Raw genomic sequence first — 25,817 nt, forward strand, 5'->3', positions numbered from 1 at the left:
TCATAGAAAAATGACTCGTGCTTTAGAATCCTTTCTTCAGAAAGGGGCCACAGGGGTCTCCGGAGATGGCTCAGTCATTACTGGGCTCGTGCTCATGAGCATGAGGACTTGATCTTCATCCTAATCACCAAGTTTAAATAAACCAGGCCGATGTCTGTAACCCCAGTGCTGGCGGGCAGGGCCCTGGGCAGAGATGGTGGATTCCTCGTGCTCGCTGGCCATGAAGCTAAGCAGAATCAACAAGCTCCAGATTCAGTGAGAGACCTTTTCTCAAATAAAATAAAAAGAGGTGGAGGGCTAGCAAGATTGTTCTGTGGATAAAAGTGCTCAGGCCTAAAGACAGGAGTTCAATCCCAGGAGCCCACATAAGGGAGCCAAGGAGACTCCACACATACTCTATGACATGCATGCCCCATACACACACATCAGATCCACACACAATATTATTTTTAATTAAAAAAATAGTGATCCAGGAAACTACACAGCCCCAGTGTCAACTTCTGGCCTCTCACATATGCATGTATGTATGCGCACATGCACACCACAAGACCACCAGTCCACTTACAGGATAAATTCTATGAGAACCCTTCTCGGAGCTCCTGTAGGGCTTCCTGTCTATATGATCAGGAAAAGTCAGGCCACTTACATTTCAAAAAAAGGCCCTCAGGCAGTCAAAACCAAAATACTAGAAGGGACTCTGTTTCTTACTCAAATTTCAAAGCACAGAGTCAACTCTAAATCTTGTATTTTTAAATATTTCATAGGTAAAACACTGCCCGCCTGACTTAAGAAACCAACATGGCACAGCCCCACCCACTCAGACTGACATGTTTCACTGAGTTGCACAGTCATTCTGATGTTTCCCTGAACTAGCCTGGATCCCGCTGACACATGGTGCTCTGGGTCAGGTGAGCACATTCCTGGCCAGGCAGGTGGTGCCGTCAACTCCTCCTCACTCCTGTAACTTTCCACCCATGCAAACGAGGTCAGAACGGCCAGAGGCAGCTGTGACAGGTCTGTGTGGGCAGATAATCACGTGCCAGGGCAGGAACATGCTTTCTCTTCTGCAAGACACATTTCTAGTGTCTTAACCAGCACATACGGGGGAGGCTGTGAGCCCTGGTAGTTAAGCCATGAGGGATCCAGGACAGCTTCCAAGCCATTGTTCTATGGAGTTCTGTTCTTCCTTATGCAGCCATCAGAGCAAGAAGTTTCCCCAACCCTGCCTGGTCCAAAGAAGAAAGGACTTGAGGGTATCCAAAAGGTTCCTCCTGCTCTGGGATGGGACTTGACCCTGCTTGAATCTTGGCTGTCTAGAGCCTGGCTGTGATGTGATGAACACTGCTTCCCCTGCTTGGCCGGCAGGCACCACCATTGTCATTGAACAGAGACAACTATTCATTCAGATGATGATCACCTGACTAACATTGAGCACATACAACTACATGTGTGACAATTCTGCATCCCAGCCAAGCAGAGATGGGTCGACAGCCCATCTGCTGGTATCAAGGCAAATGCATCTGGTCTGGGAAAAGGGGTAATGCTGATGGCACCTGAGTTACTAAACGAGAGGCGAATGAGAGCTCCCTGTGGTGACTAACTGGAAGCAACCAAACACAATAATCCAATTTAAGTCTCTAACCACTTCTAAGTGTCTCCTTTGTATCTCCTCCTCCCTGCCCTCCCTGGAAGGGTGGGTGGTTCCCTAGGAAGTTCTGTTCTTGGTCCTTGTCTACATCTACTTCCATCATTCCTGCCAGACCATATGGCGCCTTTGTGCAAATTTGAAAAAGGCACCTCTTTCTCAAGATGAACAACTGCCATCTGCTAGAAGACTCAAAACCATTATGCAAATGTACACTCAGCATGATGAGGCGCTGGGCATGATGGGGCGATGCTCCTCAGGTTGTTCTATCTAGGATCCTCCCTCACTGTTGGTTCTCTACCTATGTATTTGAATCCCATGAGTTTATGCATCACATGGGGAGATGGTTCTTGAATGTAAACCTCTACCCTGGTACCTGGGGGATGCTGTCTGTATTTCCAAATGCTTTCTGGGAATATCTACTAGGGCTGTCTTGATTTCCCAAACCCAAAAGACTGAAGTAAAAGCCACCCTGTTGCTGTGGTTAGTCAGGGATAAGTTAAGAGTTCTTCACTGGAAATCTTGGGCCACCTTTCACGTCTGTTGGGTCTCCCATCCATGTCCTCACTCTCTGTCCCCACTACTATATTACCTCTCCTGTCCTTCTTATCTCCCCACTGACTTGTTTCAGGCTGTGATTGTTTCTTGCCTGGCTCCTTGGCAGCTGGGCTAGCTCCTGGTAGTCTTTCCCTCAAACCTCTGATGACTTCCACCAACTGGCAAGGAAAACTGAAACTTTCTAGCCTCGCTTCAAAACTGCCCATACTCTCACCCCCATCTCCCTCAGCTGTCACTTCTTCCTGGCCTTTTCCTAGGCTCCAATTCTTGTCACAGTGAGTCACACTGAGTCTTCACGATTTCTTAGTTTCCATGTCTCTGTCCCTCCAGTTCTACCTACCTGGTAGGCACTTCCTACTTCGAAACAGGTTTAAGTGGCATCCCTTCTTCAAGGCCTCCTGAGCAATTGTCTTTTTGGTGCTCTTGTTATACGACTTGCATTTTACTTTGAGCCTTTAGGGTACTACTGTGTCTTACACAATTCACTGTGTGTGTGTGTGTGTGTGTGTGTGTGTGTGTGTGTGTGTGTGTGTGTGTATAAGTAAGCCCCAACAGACAAAATCCTTGTGAAATGGTCCTAATTCATTTGTCTTTTGAGTTTCAAAAGCAACCACAATATATAAAAGATGCTCAGGACTTATTGATTCTCAAACTGGCATGGTGGAGAAATTTCCTTCATGGCTAAACAAGGGCTATGGGTGATTAGACCATGATCTACTCTGCATTTGTGTGAAGCACCAGCCAAGCAAGTGTGCAAAACCCAAGGCAATGGGTCCAAATGAAGAGTACAGTTAAATGATAAACATGTATTTATTCCATAACTTGCAGCCGACCTCAAATAGATTCCTGGAAACTGTATGTCCTGATACCTTGGAAGAGGATCAGTTGGGGGCATCTTCCCAGAGTCTCTGCCATCTCTGTATAGCTCTGCAGACCTGCAGTCCACCTCCCATGCTAAGAAGGTCTCATTTGTAATAATATACCCATATGGTAACCCTTAAGCAAGACAAGCTAACCATTATCAGTTTTCATCTCTACCTCAGTAACATGGGAAAATCTAAAGCCCATTTTTATCTTAGATCAAATTCCCCAGTTTCTGGGAAAGAAATGATCCTGAACACAAGCCTGCCAAGACAGAAGCTGAAAGAAGCTCTGCCAGCTTGGCTCCCCTGAGCCAGTGACAAAGGCTGCTAGACACCAGCAGCTCTCAGCTTCCTTCTGTGGAAGACTGATGTCTCATCAAAGAGGGAAGTGTGTTCAGCCCACTAGTCAGACACTTGACTGTCTAGGGTCCATCTTCTCTTTCACTGTTGCTTGGATGGTCTTGATAACGCCAATAATGGGGCTATCTTCTGTCACTGTTCTTCAAGAGGAGACACTACCTAAGAAGAAACATGACTCCAATCTATGCGGCCATGCTTCTAAGACCTCTGCCTTCTCCCTTTCCGTAGTACCTCTGCAATGAGGAAGTTCAAAAGGTTTTGTCAGCTGCCAGTACTATTATTCTGAATAAGTGAAAAGCCATCAGCATCTGTGATGTGGTTTCTTGGAATCACAAGGACACAGTGGTCTTCAACACATTCCTCTTGTCAGTGACTGCGTCAAAAGATGAGGGACCAAAGAGGAGTGATTTTTACCCCAAAGTTGTTGAGGTATGATTGACACAAAGAGATGCAAATGCTTAAGTGCATACATCTTGGTATGTTTGGATATAAGTACCTATCATTGCAATCAGTGATGCATTAAATACCCATTATCTCCAAAATTTCCTGCCAGTCCCCTCCTTTTGTGCTTAGAGTACTTGATATAAGATGTACCCTCTTAAGCAAACTGCAAAATAGACCGCACATTGTTCATTATAATCCCTCTGTTATAGAATAGATTTCTGGAACTTATTTATCTCCTACTACTGAAACTTTAAAAGCTTTGTTCAGCACCTCCCTCTACACAGTGGCAACCACCATTCTACTCTGCTTTTGTAAGTCTGACTCTTTTGGATTACACACTTGAAGGAAATCATGCTATTTGTCCCCTTTTGTACAGCTTGTTTAATTTAGTGCCATATCCCCTAGGACAATCTTCACTGCTATGAATGGCAGTACTTCCTTCTTCTAAGTCATGTTTCCTGACAATTTCTTCATCCATTTGTTGATGGATATTTAGGATATTCCCATAATTTGGTTGTCATGGATAATGTTACAATGAACACAGGAGTAAAGATGCCTTAGTCAATCCTTTGTTGCTATAACAGAATACCTGTGACAGACAAGGTATGAAAGGAAGGAGTTTATTCAGCTTCCCATTGTGAAGCTGAAAGTATAAGACTTAACAGACACATGTGGCAGGGCCCTTGTGCTACAATGGCAAACAGAAAAGCCGAGGGCCAGATGTCAGGTGCAGAAGAGACAAAGAGTACGAGTGGCCACTCTGTGTTCCTTCAGCAGCTAATTCAGTCCATTAGGAACTCCATTAACCTCTTTTTTTTTGCCTACAGCCCCCCATCTCTTTGAGATAAGCTCTTACTATGTAACCCTGGCTAGACTGGAGCTTACCATGTAGACCCACTACCCTGGAACTCATTTACCCCTGTCTCCTGAGTGCCAGGACTCAAGGTATGTGTGCCACACCCTAGCCTAATCATTTCTTAGAGTCTTTCAACATTGTTACATCAGAGACCAAATTCCAACACAAGTTTTGAAGGGAACAGACACATAGCAGGGGGTGATTGCTTCCTGTGCTATGCAAAAGCCCTTTAGTCTGCTGTGGTTCTCTCTCTCTCTGTCTCTCTCTCTGTCTCTCTCTCTGTCTCTCTCTGTGTCTCTGTCTCTGTCTCTGTCTCTCTTTCTCTCTCTCTGGCTATGTTTCTGCTGTCACAGGAAAGGAGATCTTAGCAGGGATATGTAGGAAGTACACGTGTGTGTGTGTGTGTGTGTGTGTGTGTGTGTGTGTGTGTGTGTGTGTGTGTGACCTTCAAAGACAACAGAGGCAGTAGTGTGTTTGAACACCAGTGCTTTGTAGGAGGCTCCTCAGAAGGCCATAACCTTTAGGAACTTCCTTACTGCATTACTGCTGAACTATTTCATCAAATGCCTATTCAGGAAGATCCACTGTGTGACAAAGGGAAGGCTCGGCTTCCCTATACCTTCTTTCTTTTCTCCTCTTAGTCTGGTTACCAGCCAGTTAAGGAAGCCTTCTTGTTTCTCCACTGAGGCTGTGAAGGGGATGGAAGCCACATCTCTATCAGTTTGTTGACAGTGAAAAGAAGCTTTGTGGGAGGGTGGTGGGACAGTGGGTTTGCTAAGGAAACATGGAAACATGGAATCATGGAATAAGAGCTTTCCTGGAGAGGTTCACCCAGGAGACCAGGAATTGCAAACTTAGCTAGAGAGGAGTACTGCAAGTCCCTGGATGGTGTGGATGGTGACACCACTACCCCTGACCTAGGCTGTGGTATATGAAGCCACTCCCTATGTTGGAACCTGGTATGCTGACCCCGCCCCCTGACAATGGGTGGGACATTCATACGGCATTCAGGCAGATACTTAGGCAGCTCAATGGGTTCTGTGTTGCGTGGCCATGTTATGGCTACATCACATGTTTTATGCGGCTGTGTAAGGACTCAGTTACTTTCCTGTCTGTCTCTGTGTGTCTCTGTCTCTGTCTCTTTCTCTTCCTCTCTCTTTCTCTCTCTCCCTCTCTCTCTCTTTCTCTCTCTCTCTCTCATATCTCTCCCATCCTGTAATAAACTGGTTAATGTATTCTCTATCGTTCGTGTTCCATTGTGCTGGTGCCGACCCCATCTCTCGGCTTATTTTTCTAATTTTTAAACTTTTACACAAGAACAAAACCCTACGTGTAGATATTCCATGAGCAAAGACAAGATCCCGTCATTTCGACAAGTGCCCAGATTACCCACTGGCTCTCTTGAGCACAGTCTTTCTGTCCAAACACAGGGGGAGAGTTCAATGTTTCCAACTAGGTGGAAAAACTCACTATGGTTGGAAAATTCGAGCACTGCCCTAGTTTCTGAGAAACCCTCAGGAGAGCTAATGAAATTCAAAATGGAACCAGGCTTGGTAAGCCCAAGAGCCCTGGGGATTTGGAGGAAGTGAATTAATGGCCAGAAGCAAATGTAACTTATAAATACTTCTTGTTGTGCCTTCCTGTAACTGAAGGTTTAGTTGTACAGCATGTAAGTTCTTATAAAATTATTATGTTTATTTGCTTTGTGTGTGTGTGTGACTGTGTGTGTGTGTGTGTGTGTGTGTGTGTGTGTGTGTGTGTGTGTGTGAGCATGCATGCATGCGTGTGCTCTTGAGTACATGTGTAAAACATGTGGAGGTCAGAGAACACCTTACAGGATTCAGGTCTCTGCATCTCTCGTGGGGCCCTGGGGAGGGAACTTGAGTGGTCAGGGTTAGCTCTTTAGCCACCTCACTGGCCCAATACAGAGTTCTTTATGGTTAACTGTGTTACTGAGGGATCCTCACTGGTCTCCATTCTGAAGACAGCAGACTCTGGGTGAAATATAGCTACAGAATGAGTGCTTCCATCCCCCAAAATTCATAAGAGAAGACTAGACTTACTGTGTATTTTGAGTTGTGGCATTTGGGAGGTGATGAGGTAATGGGGGACTCATAAATGGTGCTCTTATCAAAGAAACTATAGAGAGACAGGTCACTGGCTGCTTCATTCCTATACACCGGAAAAGAAGCTCCCATCAGGCATCAGTGACTTGATCTTAAACTTCCCACCCTTTAGACTTGTGAGAAATACCTTTCTGTTATGTACACGTCAGCCTGTGGTATTTTATCATGGTATTCTAAATGGACTAAGAAATACTTTAGACATTCAATAATGATAGACATGGAGCATTTTCTCTCTCTCCTTTTCAGCTCTAGGAAGTAAAATTATAAACAAGAAACTTATTTTTTTTGTATGCTGGCAATTACCTTACTTCTTTACAGTTTTATGGAAGGATTTGCAATTCCTAAAGTGGGGAGATGGCCTGTCTTGGTCACTATGATATTCCCAAGTACACAATAGGTTTCAATGACTACTGTCAGGTGAATGGGTGGATGAATAGATGAATAAATGAACTCAAAGTCATGAGCAAGAATGACTTTATACCTCATGCAAATATAGTCAAGCCACTGCACTTGTGGATCTGCAGACACGGATCAAAATCATGGCAAATGTTCAATCTGAAATGGGGCTCTGAGAGTGACATGGGGACTGATCTGGATAAATGACAACCATAGGGTCAGACCTATCTCTTCACTGGGTAAGCTAATCCAAGCTCATTCAATATTAGAGGTGCTGCTTGATTCTTGTATTAAATAGGTTGGTTTGTAATTTGTGTCTCCTCTTGAACTCTGACGAATTTTAATCCCGAGTATCAAATCTTATGAAGTATAGTATTTTGAACTTCTAACCGTAAGTTTTTTTGTTTCAGAGTTAAAAAACAAAGTGTACAGGCTAAGACATAGTTCAGTGGTAGAGCATGTTCTTAGTTAGCATGCGCTTAGCATGTGCTTAGCATGGGTTGGAATCCCAGCACCCAAACTTCAGGAGCAAAGCCACAAGTACAGCTCAGGACTCTTCCTGGATGAGGACTATGAAAATACCCTGGGTAGTAAGACTTGACTCTACCTGTTCTTTTATAAAACCTAAATATTAACATAGACAGTGGCTGGGGCAGTCTGAAGGAAGCTCAGTAGCCCTCAGATGCACTGGGCGGGAAAACACACTGCCAACATGCTTCAGTCTCCTGGGCCATAAAACACTTCAGTTTTTCCCAAGCCAACTGCCAATGCTGAAATGCCAGGAAATGCTGGGAACCTGGCCTGTGAGGATACACTTCCTACTTTACCGGAATAAGCTGTCGAGAACAGGGTTTTACTTCTTAATGGTGGAACACAGCCCCAAATTCGGGCTTCTTGGAGTGGCTGAGGACCTGTAGAGGGAGAAACAAAGACCTCACAGAGGCCTCCGGCCTGTGGGCACCTTCCCGGCAGAGGTGGAGGACCTCAGCTAACTTCTCTCACTTATGTCTGTTATTTTTTAACCTTCTGAATTACTCAAGCAGATTCTTACAGGGGGGAGGAGCACCACAAATACACACATAAATCAGTCAGAAGGAAACTGTGATGGCCTCTGGCATGTTTGAACATGTTCACAGAGAAGACAGTAAAAGCTCAGTGTTCCTTAAGCCAACTTGTTGTGTCACCATTCTAGGTGTCTCAGGGAAGTAAAGGGCACACAGCATTCTCAGTTACAATCCATGCCTGTCAACATTTGCAAGCTAATTTCACACTAGCATCTCTCAATTCTGTCTGTGTAGGACTTCTTTTTCTTTAAATAAAGGCCTGCTTTTCTGCCTTGTGCTCTCTCTCTCTCTCTCTCTCTCTCTCTCTCTCTCTCTCTCTCTCTCTCTCTTCCCCTCCCCTCTCTCTCTCTCTCTCTCTCTCTCTCTCTCTCTCTCTCTCTCTCTCTCTCTTTCTCTCTTTTCCTTTAATCAACATAAGAGCTATGGGTCCCACAGGAAGGACTCCACAGCAGGCTCTATAAAGAAAAGAATTCGGTGACTCAGCCTCACCTGCCAGGCTCTCTAAGCCTCACTCCCATTTCTTCATCAAAGGAGTGCTAAAATCCTCACCCGGAGAGCTTGGGAGGGGCAGATAGCACACTTCTGGAATCATCTGGAACTTTTACAGCCTTTCTTACTTCACTACAAAATCTGGGGCTGGGGGTTGGAGCTCCTGACTGCCTCCACCTTTTCTCTGGAACAGGAGCTAGTTCTTGATTTTCTCCTCTTGACAGAATTTGGATTTGGTGTCCTGCAGACAAAGGTGTTGCGCTGCTGCACCACACTGTCTGTCACGGGGAAGTACACACTGCTGTACATTCTGAAGCCAGGTTAGAAATAGTGATTGATGCAATTCCTCCCCATGGAGAAGACAGCTTTGTTGCTATGCTGCTAAAATAAGCTTTTGTAAGCCTGCTCCAGAATCAGAAAAACCCTGCAGTTTCTCCAACACAAACAGAATTCCTCCAGTGCCCAGACACTTTCATACTCTTCAGAGAGAACAGGTAGCTTGCCTCACCTTTTTATAAAGGTTTAGGTTTCATCTCTTTAAAGACCAGGGAACAACTTCTGTACATGTAGGATAAGCCACCATTTGCTTTTCGACGGGAAACACATTCAAACACACAGTCTGTATATGCACAGACCATTTCTGGGAGCACATACAAGCAGGAGGAAAACGAACTGGGGAGTTGTGGACAGGAGTATGAGGGTGGTTTAGCGCTCACTGTATTCCTTTTGCAGCAGCTAACAATTGTCCCCTTTTTGATCATATCTATGCATAATGTCCGTTTTAACACTATATTAAAATGGTATTTATTTAAGGGTGGGACAGGACTGGGAATTGAACCTGTGCCTCACACATGCTAGACAAGGGCTCTACCTCTGAGTCAGACTCTTAGTCCTTTAAAATTTTTTCCTTTTTAATTTTGAGACAGGGTCTCCCTATGTTATCCAGGCTAGCCTTGAACTCTCACTGTAGCCAAGGCTAGCCTTGCATTTGAACCTGTCCTGTTTCAGCCTGTTGAGTAGCTGGGATTACAGGCCTGGTTGCTGTTGCTCTCCAATCAATAGAGGGACCATGGCTCATTTATCTTCCTCACACTCTCTCCCAATGATTTCTGTTGGACAAATATAGCCAGGAGTAAAACAGAAATGAAGAAATATTGCTATGCCCTGTATCAGCAACTACACGATACCTGACACTGACTGAAAATGAGCAAGAAAGAAACAGCCTAGGATGCAGCCTTAAGTCAGAGCGGTAAGTGGGAAGCAGCATGAGGGCTTTCTGTCCATCTTCCCCTGGACACGCCCACTCACTGCCTCTGGACCTAAGAGCATCTCACTCACTGGTCTGCCTACCTCCCACTCCTGGCTAAAAACAAACGAAAATCAGAAACAAGCGAAACAACAACAATGAAACACTAAACATCTTTCCATCTCAACCAGTGAGGAAATAAAATAATATAAAATGCACAATTAATTACCATACACTGCATTCCAAACTATTGGGTTTTTTCTTTCAGCTTTTCTGAGTATTTCTCCATGCAAACACACATGTAAATGGCTTCTGCTGTTCTTTGTTTTATAGGATTAAAATGAGCACACGGAATATGCTTTAGCTTTCTTTCCCCCCATTGAATTGTCAAAGACAAATTACTTAAGCTAATCCCTGTAACAACCACAGCTCTATTCTTTCCTGTACAGTGATCATTCTTTTAGTAGGTCCATGCTATTTCACAAGTGTACACCATTGATCGGCTGACACTAGAACAAACAGGAGTCAATTTCACAATAGCCCCGGGGGTAGGACACACACTTAGACCCATGTTGCAAATGATGAAGTTATAAATTAAGGTTTTATCTCTTATCATAAAACTAGTATATTGTGGAGGTTTCAAACTTGAGTTTGATTCTGGAGCTTTAGTCTAGTGTCAATACTGCCTCATCGTTCATTACTGAACAGCTGAAAAGCACAAAAAAGTAAAGTTTAAAAGGGCCACCTATGTTGTCTCACACATTCAGACCCTCCGAGGCTGATATGTGAGTGATGAACCTGGAGGGATGGCTCCCCTGCAGACAGTACTCCTAACTGAGAACAAGGCTTTTGGTTTTCGTGGTTTCCTTTGTTCACAACCACCATTACAAAGTTCCTTTCAAAACCCATCCTTTGGAGTATGCCAGAGTGTGTGCTCCTTTATTGCCACCACTGTGGAGGCAGAGGCAGCAGATCTCTGTGAGTTCAGGTACAGCCGGGTCTACATAGCAAGTTCTAGACCAGCCAGGGCTACACAGTGAAACACTGTCTCAAAAACAAAAATAAAACAAAAAACTAAGTAACCAACCAACCAAAACCCAAATGTATTCTTGGGCCAACAAGAGACCTCAGAGGATAAAAGCACTTGACAAATAGTCCAAAGGCCTCAGTTACATCGGTAGGTCCCATGACAGAAGAAAAGAACAGCTTCCCCAAAGTTGTTCTCTGAAACTCCACATGTGTGTCTTGGCATGTGCATGCACTCTCTCACACATGCCACACAAAATAATAATGAGAAATAACAATTTAAAATGTAAAAAAATAAAAAAATATCCTTTTATAATCCCAAGGACACCATTAAGACCTATGGGGACTCTCCACAGTTTTGAAGTAGCAGATTTCCACATTATATTACATCTGCAGAGTCCCTAACTGGTATGGGCGTGGCTGTGGCCAGGGAATAACAAAAAGGTCACTGGGAACCTTTCTGGAAGTATTATTTGGAACATTGTTTATACAAAGTGTTTATGCGTCAAAATGTGTTACTTAACGTTGGTTTAAAAGATGATGTACATGGCTTCCATGATAAAGCAAAATGGCTATGATACAAAGAAGGAAAACAGTGGCTAAAAAGTTTCTTGTCATACATTGCTTCACGAAAGGGACCCAGGCTGAGCGGTGCATCACTCAGCAATGTCATCATTGTATGGACACCACAGTCCTTACACAAGCTAAGATAGCTAAATTGTCACTAGTTGATAGAATACCATGGGATGACTTTATGTTCAGTGTACTGCTGACTAGAACACTGCTGTGCAGTGTAAGACTATATTTTTTTAAATGGTCCAATTCAAAAAGGTAAATCCACTAAAATACTCTGAGGAGATATTTCTAAGAAAAATAGTTATTTATATCGAATTGTAAGCTATTTTACTTTTACTTCTTACATGCTAAATTTCAGCAATTACTATCATGCTTCTCAGAAATCAGAAAAGCAAGAATAAGTTTACTTCATACTTTTAAATCTCTGCTTTAGAAGTATTCCCTTATTCATTTTTAGGATCACTGTTGCAATGAACTCACAAATATAACCATCACATTTAAAAACATTGTATTATTTATATTTATTATTATAATCAGCCTACGTGTGTGCAGGTGTATGGGAGACAACTTTGGGGATTTGGCTATGCCTTCTCACCATGATTTCCATCCACTAAGCCATCTCTCCAGTTCAAGTGCATTTAGCAAATAAAATACAATCCACATGCCTGGATTCCAAACACTCAGGAGGCTGATGCAGAAAGATCATGAATCCACAGCTAGTCTGGGCTACACAGTGAGTTCCAGGCCAGACTAAGTTATGAAGCCAGACACTATCTCACAAAACTAAACAACAACAATAAAATCTCAGTGGAAAAACCACTACTCTCATCAATGAATATAGATCTAAATGAAAACATGCATTTATTGCAGAAATTTTTTGTTTGTTTTGGTTTTGGTTTTTTGAGATAGGATTTCTCCACCCTGGCTATCCTGGAACTCACTACGTAAACTAGGCTGGCTTTGAACTCACAGATATTCAATGACATACATGTAACTGAAGAAATGGGAGCCTACCAGACTTCCTAGAGGTCGCATGAGAAGGACACAGGCTAAAGCAACATTCCACTTTACAATGTACCTTGATGTTTTCCCTTCACTTTCAGCAGGAAAGAGAAAAATGGAAATAGATTACCAAAGAAGCTTTTCTGAACATAATATACAGAGCTAATGTAACTCTGAAAAACTGGCACAGTCCCATGCAAAAAAAAGTTCATGGGTCTATCAGAAATGCTGTGGACCAAAGACACCAACGGTAGGAATACTTAGGAGAATCAGGGCAGTGACTATCTGTGTAAGAAGGAAAAATGCTTTTTATAATGGGTGTAACAAATATTTATATTCTCACCAAAATTATCATCCCAATTTTGAAATTATTGGAAAATTAAAACTATTCTTTGAGGGCTGGAGAGATGGCTCTGTGGTTAGGAACACTTGTACTTGCTGAGCTCCTGAGTTCAGTTCCCAGCATCCACATGACAGCTCACAGCCGTCTGTAAAACCAGTTTCAAGGGATCCAGGGCCTTCTTTTAGTCTCTTTGGGTACCAGGCATACAGGCAGTACACATATATATGTTCAGGTAAACATCCATACATACAAAATAAAAAAGTAAACCTTAAAAAAACATACTTTGAAAAATACTATTAAGCTAGACAAAACATTCCTTTTAGTAGATGAAAACTCTCAGAAGGCTTTTATTTATTAAAAAATGAACACATACTTTGAATTCTGAAAAATTATGGATTTGGATCAGTATAAACCAATGAGTGACATTAACTGATGGTATAGGAAATAAATGGAGTCATTTATATAGAACTTAGAATGGAGCCTAGCTCATGGTAGGTGATCAATAAATTATGGTAATCATAACACAGTCTCAACCCTTACTGCTGCCTTAAAATGGAAGAAAATGGTTAGGTTAGCAGCTTGATCAGGGCTATGAACACTCACAAACATCTAAGTTTCTTACCACTGCCCTAGGTACTTTGGTTAAAGAACCACAGTCCCTATTCTTAAGACAAGGCCCAGGTAGGGACTAGTGGAGAAATAGTTCAGAGGTTAAGAGCACTGGCTGCCCTTCTGGAGGACCGGGGATCAATTCCCAGCATCCACGTGATGGCTCACCCCCATCTGTTAGCTCCAGTTCCAGGGGGATCCAATGCCTTCCTCTGGCCTCCTTGGGCACCAGGCATGCATGTGGTGCATAAAACACCCATGCATATAAAAATAAAAGTAAAAATAAATAAACCTTTAAAGAAGAGAAGTGTCTTATTGCTGAGGGGCGCAGTGCCAGAGGAAAACATGGTAGGTTGCCATGGGGCACCCTAAACCTGAAGGTGCTTGGAACCAGGAGAATTCAGTGCTGGTGACAACTAAGTTGACATAGAAATGATTAGTAGGGGTGAGGTTGGCAAAAAAGAAGGGGAAGGCAAAGACAGAGGAGAAAGCAAATCCTTACACAGGGCCTATAGGCCCAGGGAACTTACACCAAAAGGATTCAAAGGGTATCATTACGGAGGCCTGCAGAGTTTTTACACACCCTCTGTGACACTGAACAGCCACTACTGATTTACTTCCCACAGCCTGAGATTTTCTCATCTGGTGGAAAATGATGGCATCACTTACCTTGTACAGTAGTTATATGGAATTAGAACTAAATGGCTAAAAACCATCCTACAGGGAAGTGTCTCCTTACAAGAGAAACTATGATTCCCATGCTGTCCCAGCCCCTCTGTGACAGCATCCATGACCACACCCAGCTCCTCCCTCCCTTTGCTTCACCCGGGATGTGCTTCCAACAGATATTGACATAGAACCTCCTCCTTGCCACTTCAAAGAGTTTACCATTTCAACATGACATACTTTTAACTTGTTTGTCTACTTGTGCTAGAATTTAAGCTCCCTGAGGGTGAAGGAGAGTTGCCTATTTTATTTCCTCTATTTCCCCAGGGCTTAGAATCTTGTGTGGAACACCAAAGATACTTATCAAGTGTTGGCTAAGGTCAAGAACAAGTCCCCAGTTGGAGGGCAGGACTCATCTTTATCCTCCTTTGATCCCCAGGAGCCAGGCACAAGACTGAGTAGGGGAGGCAGTACAGACATTTGTTGAACTGTCCAGTTCAATTGCTTTTGACAAATGGTGGTGTTCAGCCAGTACAGAAAGGTCAACCTGCTGCATTTTTATTGCTTAGCCGATAAATCCAAGTTGTCAGTACCCACAATGGAAAACGGGTTTTGTGGTCAATTTGTTAGGAAAAAGAGCAAAACTGGTGGTCTGATTTCATTAACCAGGGAAACTGATTAGCACATTTATCAATTAGTAACAAATAACCGAGCTATTGTTGACACTAAAGCCAGGCACAGACGAGGCATGCCAGGACTGCTACTGTGATTTAATGAATGAGGTCCACAAAACAATTAAGTGTCCTAGGGCTTATGTTTTGTTATGACATTAAGCTGGGTCCTTTGGGAAAAGACATTACTGGGGTTGAGCCTTCAGGATGGATAGTCAGTCTACATTTGGTCTAGAAAGGTCTTTGAATCTCCCCTCAAATTAACCACCTCAAATTTTATTTCACTACCAGAAGAGGTAAACTAACAAAGAGAGCTCAACTGTTCTTTTTGAGACAAAATTAGAGATACTTGGGATTTAAACAAAAAGCAAGACAGGTTCTTCAGCCTGCTGTCTTGCCCAATAACCACTCCAGCAAATCACCTCAAGGGTTTGTAACAAATACATGACAAGGAGATAAAAAAAAAAAAACCTTATCATTCTAAAATAGTACTGAAATACAAAGAGAAGGATTTCAGAGGGGAGAGGGGGAAATATTGCTCTTCAAGACTGATTTTAATAACATAAACCCCATTTGTCTGAAGAACTTCCCCATCTCAGCAGCAGCTTCTTAAGCATCATTTCAACATACCAAGGTCGCCTGGTGACTCACATGCAAAAGCAGTGTCCTTCCTGATAGGGCAGGCATCACAGAGTTCAGGTTCCCACTTCTACTCCACAAGGACACTGGCTCTATGTTTATGGACAATGGGTAAAAAGACTCAGAGCCTTCAACCACTGCCCACATCGCCAGAACCAGGATTGGGTTCACGGAAATCACCCAACTCACTCCCTTAGCAGAAAGAATATATGTATGATCTCAACAACTTTACAATGAAAGATTATTTTTCTACTCTTTTATACACCATATTTCTCACAGAAATTCCATTTGGGGGACATTTACTGTAAATGCCACAAGATTGCCATAGTTCAGCCCTGTGACCATATTTAGGCAGATTTCAAATGGGAGCTGCTACCCAAGATTCTGTCCTTGGCCTACTTGTTCATGATTTGAGCTAATAGCTATGTGCTAATGACATTGGAATATTTAATTCCATCCCATTCTCTTTCTTGGCTTCAGGCTCCTACCCACCCACCCGTAATACAGTGGTTCTCAGTCTGTAGGCTTCGACCCCTTTGGAAAAATCCCCATCTCCTAAAACATTGACATTACAACTCATACCAGTAGCAAAATTACAGTTATGAAGTGGCCATGAAAACAATTTTATGGTTGGGGGTGACAACAACATGAGCAACTGCTTTAAAGGGTCACAGCATTAGGAAGGCTGAGAACCACTGCCACGGTGCATCTCCACCAAGAAACTCTCACATGCCCAAGGCATTTATAAAGCTCCTCATGCTCACCTCTGGCCTACATCTTCCCTTGTCTCCTGGTCTTGCCTAGCTGTTGGTATCACTGGTCACTCAATTACCCATCTCAATAACTGGTGATACTCTGCTACCTTTATTTTGGTCCTGGTCCAACCCTAAGTCCTGGTTGTTCTACTCAGTACAGCCTTTACTTTTATGTTCTCCACTGCCCTATCCTTTAGTTTAGATCATCATTATCTATCCACAAGGAGCACTGTAATTGCCCCACATGGAAACTCCCCTGAGTTGCCACTCACCATCCACATGTCCACCTGGGCCACTATCCCTTGACAGCATGTGAAATCAAAACGTACTCGTATCATGCAAACTGCCCAACTCAAACTCCCTGGAAGAGAATAGGTCTGATACTGTTTCTCACTATATAACTAACTGTCTTCCTTCTTAACAACAGGAGCCTGGTCTTTAGTTAGAAACCATTCCTTTGAACATTATACTGTATTTCTGGGCTTTCATTGGAGCTGGGGTAGCCATAAGAGTAAGTTCCAGCAAACTCCATGCTAAGCATTATATATACCTTCAAGAAGGGAGCTTACACAGTTGGGAACAGTGCCCTTCAGCCCTTCTGACTGCTTAAGTCAGAGGCAATTCCTGGACCACTGGCAATCACCTTAGACTAGGAGGTGACACCATGAAGGTGTCAGAACAAGAAACACAGACCTCCAAGTCCCATGGGACTACATGGAGCTTCCATGGCAGACCTGGTCCTTGAGTTTTTACAAGACAAATACATTTCTATACGGCTTAAGTAGTTGCCATTTCTAGGCCTCCCATGACTGGTAACGGGTCCAAATCCAACATGATGCAGAAGTTGAACATTTCAAGCCCTTTACAATTTTATTCCAGCTGCCCCATGGAACGTTGTCTTCCCCTGTATCAACCTTTAGGCTTTGGTACTACCACAGTTCCTGTAGTTCTCAATTCTGCCTGTCTGGTCCCTGGCTACCTTTGTGCTTCTCTGCTTTGATCCAATGTGGCCCCGTTCCACAACCAAATAGCCTTATCTTGGATCAGTTTTAACTTCCCACACTCAGCTCAGACCTCACTTCCTCCATGACGTTTGCCTGAATGTCTTACATTGAACGGTGGTCATTCTCTGCATTCTTGAAATGCCTTGGGTATCTTGTGAGGGCAAATGCAAAATGCCCCCAGCAGGCTCATGCATTCAGTGGACCTCTTGGTCTCTAGCTGGTAGCATTATCTTAAGATGTTATGGGACCTTTGGGAACATGTGGCTTAGCTAACAAAAGTGGCTTGCAGGAGGTGGGAGCTGATGGTTAGAGCAAGCATTTTGCTTCGTGATCTGCCAAAATATGAACAAACCACTAGGCAAGCTGCTACCACCCAGACTAACCTGCCATGAATCCTGCCATACCTTCCCACTATCATGATGGTCTAAAACTAACCACAAACCCAAAATTCTTCTTCCCTTCCATTGCTATTCTCTTTCTTTCTTCCTTTCTTTCTTTCTTCTTCTTTTTTTTTTTGATACTTTGTCAATGCAATAAGAAAAGGTAACTAACATACTGGGCATGCTCCAGCTTTGGAATCCATCTGCCATTAATGGCCTGTGGATTATCCATCTCACTCTACCAAAAAAAAAAAAAAAAAAAACCTCAAAGAGCAGAACCCTACTCCATTCATTTCAGATACACACCTCCTTACATAAGGTTTGACACACTGTATCAACTAACATCTTCTTGTCTTGACTGGATTTTCCTCAGTGAAATAGAGCAAACAGCAATGAATGCCTCAAAATGCCCAGCTAACTCTTCAATCATCAAGAAGTTGAAGATTAATCATATTTTCATTTTTCTGAAGATAGACTACAAACTGCAGGTGGACCATCCTGACAGAACCTCTACTGTGAGAAACAGTTTGCTGGTTGGATATTTTAGACATGAGTTTCCTCATCTGTGAAAAAGAAGTTAGCCTTAGGTAATCTTTGAGACCTCACTGTTTCAAAACTGTAATAATCCCATTGTTGGGTATAAACACCGGGACATGGATGCAAGAAACTCACAGTGACTGGATGGTTCCTCCAGGGATTGGCAACATGACCAGCTTACCTAACTCTCAAATAAATTATTTATGAGGCATATCTAATAAAATTTTAAAGTCATCAGATGACTGTACATATTCTTGGATAATGGAGTGCAGTGGGAAAATATGCCTCATTGGTTTTAGCTCCACGTCTCTTAAAAGCCCTAGAACTTGCCATTCTTCCTGCTACCAGGCATCAGCATTTGCTGTTCTTTCTGCCTAAAAGTCACTTCCTTAAGAGGATCTCCCAGCTCTCCCTAGCCATATCCATCACCCTAGGAAATTCTCTACCACAGCACTGCATTTCCCTGCTTCACGTCATTGGCCATACTTGCCACTTCTATGTGTGTGATCACCTGACCGACGACAACTTTCTCTATCTTTGGGTGTGTTCCCCACCAGGAAATAAATAAATTTTGCTCATCATTATGTTCATGTCCTTGGCAGTGAGTTGATATCATTGGGCGTGTTCCCCACCAGGGAATAATTTTGGTTTTGCTCATCATTATGTTCATGTCCTTGGCCGTGAATTGATGGTCACTGAACACTGCGTGATCTTTAGGGGCTGCTTAGGGAAACGAAGAGGCCCAGAGCATCCTGTGGGAAGTGAGAGACTGCATACAGGTAGATGGCAGGTAAGTCAAACAGCTGGAAACCCAAGTCCTGCATACATCTTTAGAAAAAGAATAAGGGACAATGGTCACTCTCTGGCAACAATGGAAGAGTGGTCTCTCAATGAGCAAAGTGTGACAAGAAGTAAGCAGGAAAGTGACTAAAAAGTTCTGGGGAGGGCTCAGCACCCAAATCTCATGTGAAAGTTACTTGCATACTAAGTACTTCTGTGCCTGGCCCTTCCTGAATATATAACAAAGATTTTTAAAATAACAGATGACAACATGTAGCCATCTTTGAAGTCAAGCACGTGAAGAATGAGTATACCTGCTTCTCCACAGAAAGAATGACAAAGCAAAAACAGACATACTGAATTTGACTCTCACCTTTCTCCAAAGAGATTTTTCTTATTATATGCAGAGGAAAAACCACAAATATGGAAATGCATCCTAAAATAAGTGAGGTATGATCACACAACTCTAGGCTCAAATGAAAGCTATGTGGGGAGCTCAAAAGTTTGCTGATAAGAAATGCTGAGGAGCAAGGGAGGTCCCAGGAAATGGGAATCAGAGATGTTGATCCAGTTTTCCAGAAGGGGAGAATTGCAGAGAACAGTGACTCAAGCATGAAATATCTGCTATGGACCCAACACAGAAATGATTTGCAAGCAAATTCCTTGTGAATCTCTAGCCAAGGAAACCATGCTCCCGGGGGTGATTCCCACCATGGGTTCATGGAGCAAAGCCACACCCAACTAAGTTCGGATCATACAAGTATCTGAACCAACCAGGCCCTTAATACCCTTGATCCCGTCCTTGAGAAAAGAGGCAGGCAGTGTCTGAGAGGGTTATCTTCACACAGTCAGCCATGGCTTGGCTCTGTCACAGATTCTTAAAATAGAACCGGTCCACATTGACCAACTCACTTCAAGTATTAGAACAGGAAAAAATAAAAAGAGAGTAGCAATGAATCCAGCACTTTCCAGGGCTTGACTACCACAGCAAATGGCTGGCTGAACCAATCCATGAATATTAATCTCTCTGGAATTCAAACACGCTGGGAGGCGGAGTTCATCTCTGTGTTAACTCTAATGAATACTTGGGCCTTCTGTGGATATCACTGTTAAGGTCTTTAGTTGATGATCATAAGAAATGGAAGCCCAGGCCAAATGAGGAGCCAGGCAGGAGGTGAATCAGAAGAGGCACCCAGCACACACACTCACCGGTAGATGATGCCTTTTTCATGGAGGAACATAAGTGCAGAAATGATTTCTGCAGCGTAGAAGCGAGCACGGGATTCATCAAAACGACGGGACTTCTGAATGTGGAACATCAGGTCACCTCCGTTCACAAACTCCATGACAAAGAACAGACGATCCTAGACGAAACATGTGGAAAGTGGTTAGCCTACTGTTCCTTCACCAGCATTGTGCTCTTGTGAAAAGACAGATATTCCAGGAAACATGCAGACTGCTGTCTGGGTGCAGAGGTCCCCCTGACCTCCTGGGGGTCAGGTCCTTGATCCCATAGGGACTAATGGCATGGAAATCCCCTTTAGGTAGTTCCAAACAACCTTGTCTGCATATGGAAAATATCAAGAGAACTTGGTTCTCATTACAGCCTGATTCATTGGAGCGTACAGGGTTAATGATGGAATGAAGGACACTGGGTAGGGTGCTTCTTCATTCCTCACAAATGAGCAGGGAAAAAAAAAAAGGGTAACTCTTTTAGAGAACTCAGCCAAATGGACAGTCTCTGTTAGAAATTCCTCTGTCAAAGGCCATGAATGAACAGTGGACATAAAGCACAGATGAGGTCCCCATCTGCAGTGACTCTCACCAGGCAGGGAAATGGACTCCTAAAAGAGCTTTCTCTGCAGCAGCCTGGGGACTACACACACTATGTACCAAGGACTCATGGGCCATAAGACTGCTTCATGTCAGAAAGGTCCATCTAGCAAGCGACTGCTGAGGCACATAGGGCAAAAGGCTTGTGTCTAAGGATGTCTACCATCAGTGGGTTTCCTCATCCCCCGCCCCAGCACTGAATTGGGTGCTGGGACCCCAACAATGGGGCTCATAGACATAAAGCAGATATGGTTTCACCTTAGAAAGGCTGGTACAAGAAACATGGGGCTTCTTAAACATAAACAGCAAATCTACACGTTTCAGTAATGCTGTGAAGGAAGTGGTAGAGGAAGCAGGGACATTTGACACGGGGTTAGGGAGGCACCTGAGCAAGAGTCTTGTGAGGCAAGGCCTGCAGGTGAGCTCCATCCATCAGAGATGGTACTGCCCTTTCTGGGGGTGGGAATGCGGGCGGTCACTGTGTGGGCAAACTGGTGTTTTATCAAGAACCCGCCTTTACTTGGGGTTTGAGATGCTACTAATTTTGCTCCGGGTGGCTGGGCTGAACAATGGTGGGGAGTTTGGCTCACTTCCCAGTGTATTGCTGCTGCATATCAAGCTGATCTCTATCAGGTCAGTGTGACCCGTGACCTCCTACTCCCTATAGTAAGTAAAACCTCAATCAGAAGGGGAGGGAATCAGGTGTGTGTGTGTGTGTGTGTGTGTGTGTGTGTGTGTGTGTGTGTGCTAAACTACACCTGTTTCTATCAGCTAGAAGCATGAATTTAAGAGTGAAAATAAAAGGGCAAAGTTCATAAAAATAAAAAAAAGAACTATCACCAACTCAGTTCTTCAGGTTTCCCCACAGTCCAAGGGAAGACTACACAAATATAGCAATCCCTATGACTAAGCTAAAGGCCCTCATTTGAGTTTGAGTGGCAAAGGGAGAGGCAGGGTGGGGTGGATGGGTTGTGACGAGCAATGGCTGTCATATATTCTATGGACAGGAGTCTGGTGGATGGACAACAGTAGCAAATGGGTTCGATGGATGGTTAGCCCTCCATAGACAACTGGGAAGCCGTTCTGCACAGGAATTGTTATGCTAACAAAAGCCTCATCTGGAGGGTTAGCCCCAGGGGTCTAAGGAAGATAAAGATGGAGAAACCACCCTGTAGTGCCCCTGAACAAGTACTACAACTTCATGCTTCTGGTGAACTTGAGTTCTAGTTGCTCTGAACATCCCATTACTGGAAGTGAGTCCATAGGCAAGCAGCCATTCTGAGGAGGCCACAAGTCAGAGTCCTTGACAAAAGTTTCCAAGGCAGCAGTGGTCATCAAAAGATAAAGGCATTAAGAAGGAAGTCTCTTCCACACACAATATCTTTTTTCATATCCAAAATCTACAAAGCCGGATCCTGGGATAAATGGCAGGTGTGAGAGTAGGACACACGGCCTTTGAGTCTTCCTCTTCCTCCTCCATCTTGGCTCCACCCACAGCATCTGGGTTTGGATTGGATCTCAACCTACAGAATCCGGCCCTTTCTCCACTGCTGTATCTGGGGACTGGTCTTTAGACAGAAAACTGAGGATATTTGGTTCACTGTTCTTGCTTCTTTCCACCCAGAGCCTCACTTACGTCTATTATAGCTCTGGCACCAACTAAGAAAACAGTACCACTCACAGCCCTGGACTGCAATCAGTTCTCAGAGCAGGAAGAAAGGAAAAGCAAGAGTGAGGAGAGGCAACTAGTATGGAAGGAAGTCAAGAGCCTTCCTATCAAAGATCTAAGGCCATGTGACAAGGTACAAAAGTATATTTGCCAACCAGCAACATGTTTTATTTTTTTACTGCAAAGAAACCTCTAGAAACCCGAGAGCTTTTACTGACCCTGTTCTAAAATGTCTACTAAAGACGGAGCAAATGTCCCACTACAGTCTCTCCAAGATTGCCATTGCAAAGGAGGAGGCAAGTCACAAGACTCTCTACTATTTACAGAGAGACCTGTTTATTATTAATACAGCATGTGCGGAGGGTGTGGGATAAGAGATGGGACATCATGAGAAATTAAAATTTTATTGAGCATTTCATCCCATGGCAAGGGTACAATACTGATGCTGCCACTGCCAGTGGCTCCGATGATTACCTTTTCAGCTCAGAGAAGAATGTCAGAGAAAAGACCCAAAAAATCCCATGTAATGACAGACATCAGCTTTAGATTGTGGGATTGGAGTGGCATCCCGTTCTGCTTATCAGGACGCTTGAAGCTTTCTAAAACCTCATGGTCTTCCTCCACACTTTTCTTACTGGGATTTGAAAGCAGGAAGAGAATATATTGGACAACACGTCATTTTAAAGCTGTCCCACAGAGGCGCTGTCTAGGCGGTGGGAAGCGGAAGGTGACTACAAAACCTTCACACCCTGCTCTCTGTCATTGGGGGTCATCCGTAACCACCCTTTCTCTCATGGCATCACTGCTGCAACATGCTTATTTGGAATGGCATCCCAAACCAGAACCAACTGGCTGCAGATTGTCTCTTGAGAGCTGCAAGTGTCTGAGTACACAGCAGCCCCTGAAGCTCTCTGAGACCTTCCTGCTTTCTTTAAGGGTCTGAGCAAAGATCACCATTTACTAGGCACACGCACAACTCCAGGCCCTGGGCAGGGACCATGCATCCTAAAGCAGATGTGGGCCTGCACCTGTTCATAGATGTGTAGACAGAGCATACCAGTCTGGGTGGTAAAGGGGGCAGAAGGGTCCAACAGAGTCCTGAGGATGGAGAGAGAGGAGCCTGGAGGCTAGGGTAGGATTTGCAGAAAGCTCTTGAGAAGAGCTGACTCCCCCCACCCCTCCAGGTCAGGCTACAGAAGAATGGAAAGAGGATGGATGGATACACTGTACAGTAGCCGGGTCTGACGCCAGGTAGAACAGAGATTGCTAAGCAATGAAGCTGCTGAGCACAGAGCCCTCTGGATCTGCTAGACTTGTAACAAAGCCTTGGTAGAAGCAAGGGGCAAGTTTGACCCCATCCTAGGTCACCCACAACTGAGAACTGCAGGGTCTTCAACTTCTCCCAATAAACACAATCATTCATCTACTGCATCAGAATTTTAAACACAGTGCCTGGGAATAAAACATGTGAACCCTGTGGGATGAGGCTTGACAAGACCCCAGTGACAAGACCCACTTGCATATCTCATGTATAATAAAACACCAGTAACAAACCATACCACCCCAGAGAAATCTTATTCTTTTGAAATGAACTGTATCGATCTCCTGGAAGTCTTCACATGTGAGGTAGACCTCATCACAGAAGAGATCTGTATGCCAGGTTCTGAAAGGAGGCAGGCGATAACCTCTTGCCTACAACTTCTCTTAGCTTCTGTGTTGGTCAAGAACTAGTCCCGAGGGTTACTTGCACAATGCACTGTGCCATGAAATAAGATGAAGTCCTTTTGGGGAATCCTGCACTAGGGAGGGACTGCATGATGGATTAAGGTGACTGTGAGTCACTTCTGGGGCAGGGAAAGCTCTGCTAATCCTACCCAGGCAGACAGCCTGGGGCTTCTTCCTGTGCTCAAAATCAGTCCACACAGCCGGCTCAGGATTCCTAACATTCAGTTTCCTAGAAGCTGAGCCAGAACCTCTGCAGAGCTTCAGCTGTGGTGTTGGTTCCTTCAAGGCAGGTTTGCCCTGACCTGTGGGGTAGGAAACCAAGACTGGTTGAGCTTCAGTTCCAAAGCCAAGCCCTTTGTCTATCCTGTGTGCCTCTCTCTGGTCTGATTCAACTAACCACAAATGCAAGCCATCAACATGGGATGATGAACACCTGGGGGAACAAAAGCAATTCAGAAATCCCTTTGTCCCCACGCCCTGTATTAGTTTCAGGCACAGAGTTCAAGGCGCTGGTGCATGGCAATAATAAAATTTCTGTCGTCATCTGCCCCGGGTCCATTAACCCACTGAGGCCCGTGCCAGCTTTCTGCCCTGGCTCTCTGGGAACAAGAGATAAACACATCCTCTAAACTGGCAGTGGCTGTCAGTAGGAGACACTTTTCCGTGTTCTCTTTATAGGTTGCTCCTGGAAGTTGAAACTATATGCAGCTAGATGAGGCAAAGCCTGGCTACATGGTAGAGCTCTGCTAAGACGGGACTCGTGGCAAATGATTGCATGTAAGGAGTGTGATCGTAAGGAGTCTGTGAAGGACACCTTTGGGGGTATCTGTTCAGGGGTGGTAACACCCTTCTCAAAGACTGCTCTGGGGCAGTGCAGACAACGGCTGCATCTCCAGCACATGACTAATTGGAAGGAGCCTACTTTTCCACAGTCTCTTTCCCAGAATAGTCAAACTAAAATGAAGAGTTTTCATACAATCTGAGCTGTGAGAGCTGAAAAAAATCTGACTGGGGGAGCTGAGGTTGCTTCTGTGATGTACACAAGAAATTCCTCAGTGTAACAGAATGGTACAAACCTGGATGGGTGCATGGATGATGGGTAAATGCCAGGTAGAGAATGAAGGCCAGGGCCTCAGTGCCAGGCCCTTTCAAAAGAATCCTAATAAGTAGAACCTATTAGTAGACAGTAAAGTTAAATCCAGGAGACAGTGTGCCCAGTATCAAGTCCTTGGTGTCACTCACAGGAATGCTGCCCAGTAAATTACACCTGAGCTGTGGACCCAGAATTCTCAGTAGGCACAGGCAGCTCCCCGTGTACTTTATCCTCATATTCTCTCTCTCTCCCTTTCTTTAATTCTCTCACTCTCTCCCCCCCTCTCACAATTCACTTTGTGAAATGGGAATGGCAAGGTGACTAAACTCAAGGTTTACAAGGACTAATAACTGTGTTAAGCCAAGAATTTTGACTAGTATTTGATCTATGGGAAGTGCTCAAAATATGATAGTAACTGCCATTATTATCACCCCATTATCATAACCATTCCACTATAGTTTC

At 44.0% G+C, this 25,817-nt stretch overlaps 1 protein-coding gene across 1 annotated transcript in view; it reads right to left on the reverse strand.

The window, feature by feature from the left end:
- Positions 1-25,817, reverse strand: part of Prkch (protein kinase C eta) — a 200,684-nt gene that overhangs the window by 40,796 nt on the left and 134,071 nt on the right. The window contains exon 10 of the mRNA XM_027418245.2: positions 20,245-20,399. Within this exon, the coding sequence (XP_027274046.1) occupies positions 20,245-20,399 (155 nt within the window). The remainder of the gene's footprint in view (positions 1-20,244; positions 20,400-25,817) is intronic.

Source organism: Cricetulus griseus, chromosome 5 (assembly GCF_003668045.3).
Source record: "Cricetulus griseus strain 17A/GY chromosome 5, alternate assembly CriGri-PICRH-1.0, whole genome shotgun sequence".
Taxonomy (NCBI): Eukaryota; Metazoa; Chordata; class Mammalia; order Rodentia; family Cricetidae; genus Cricetulus; species Cricetulus griseus.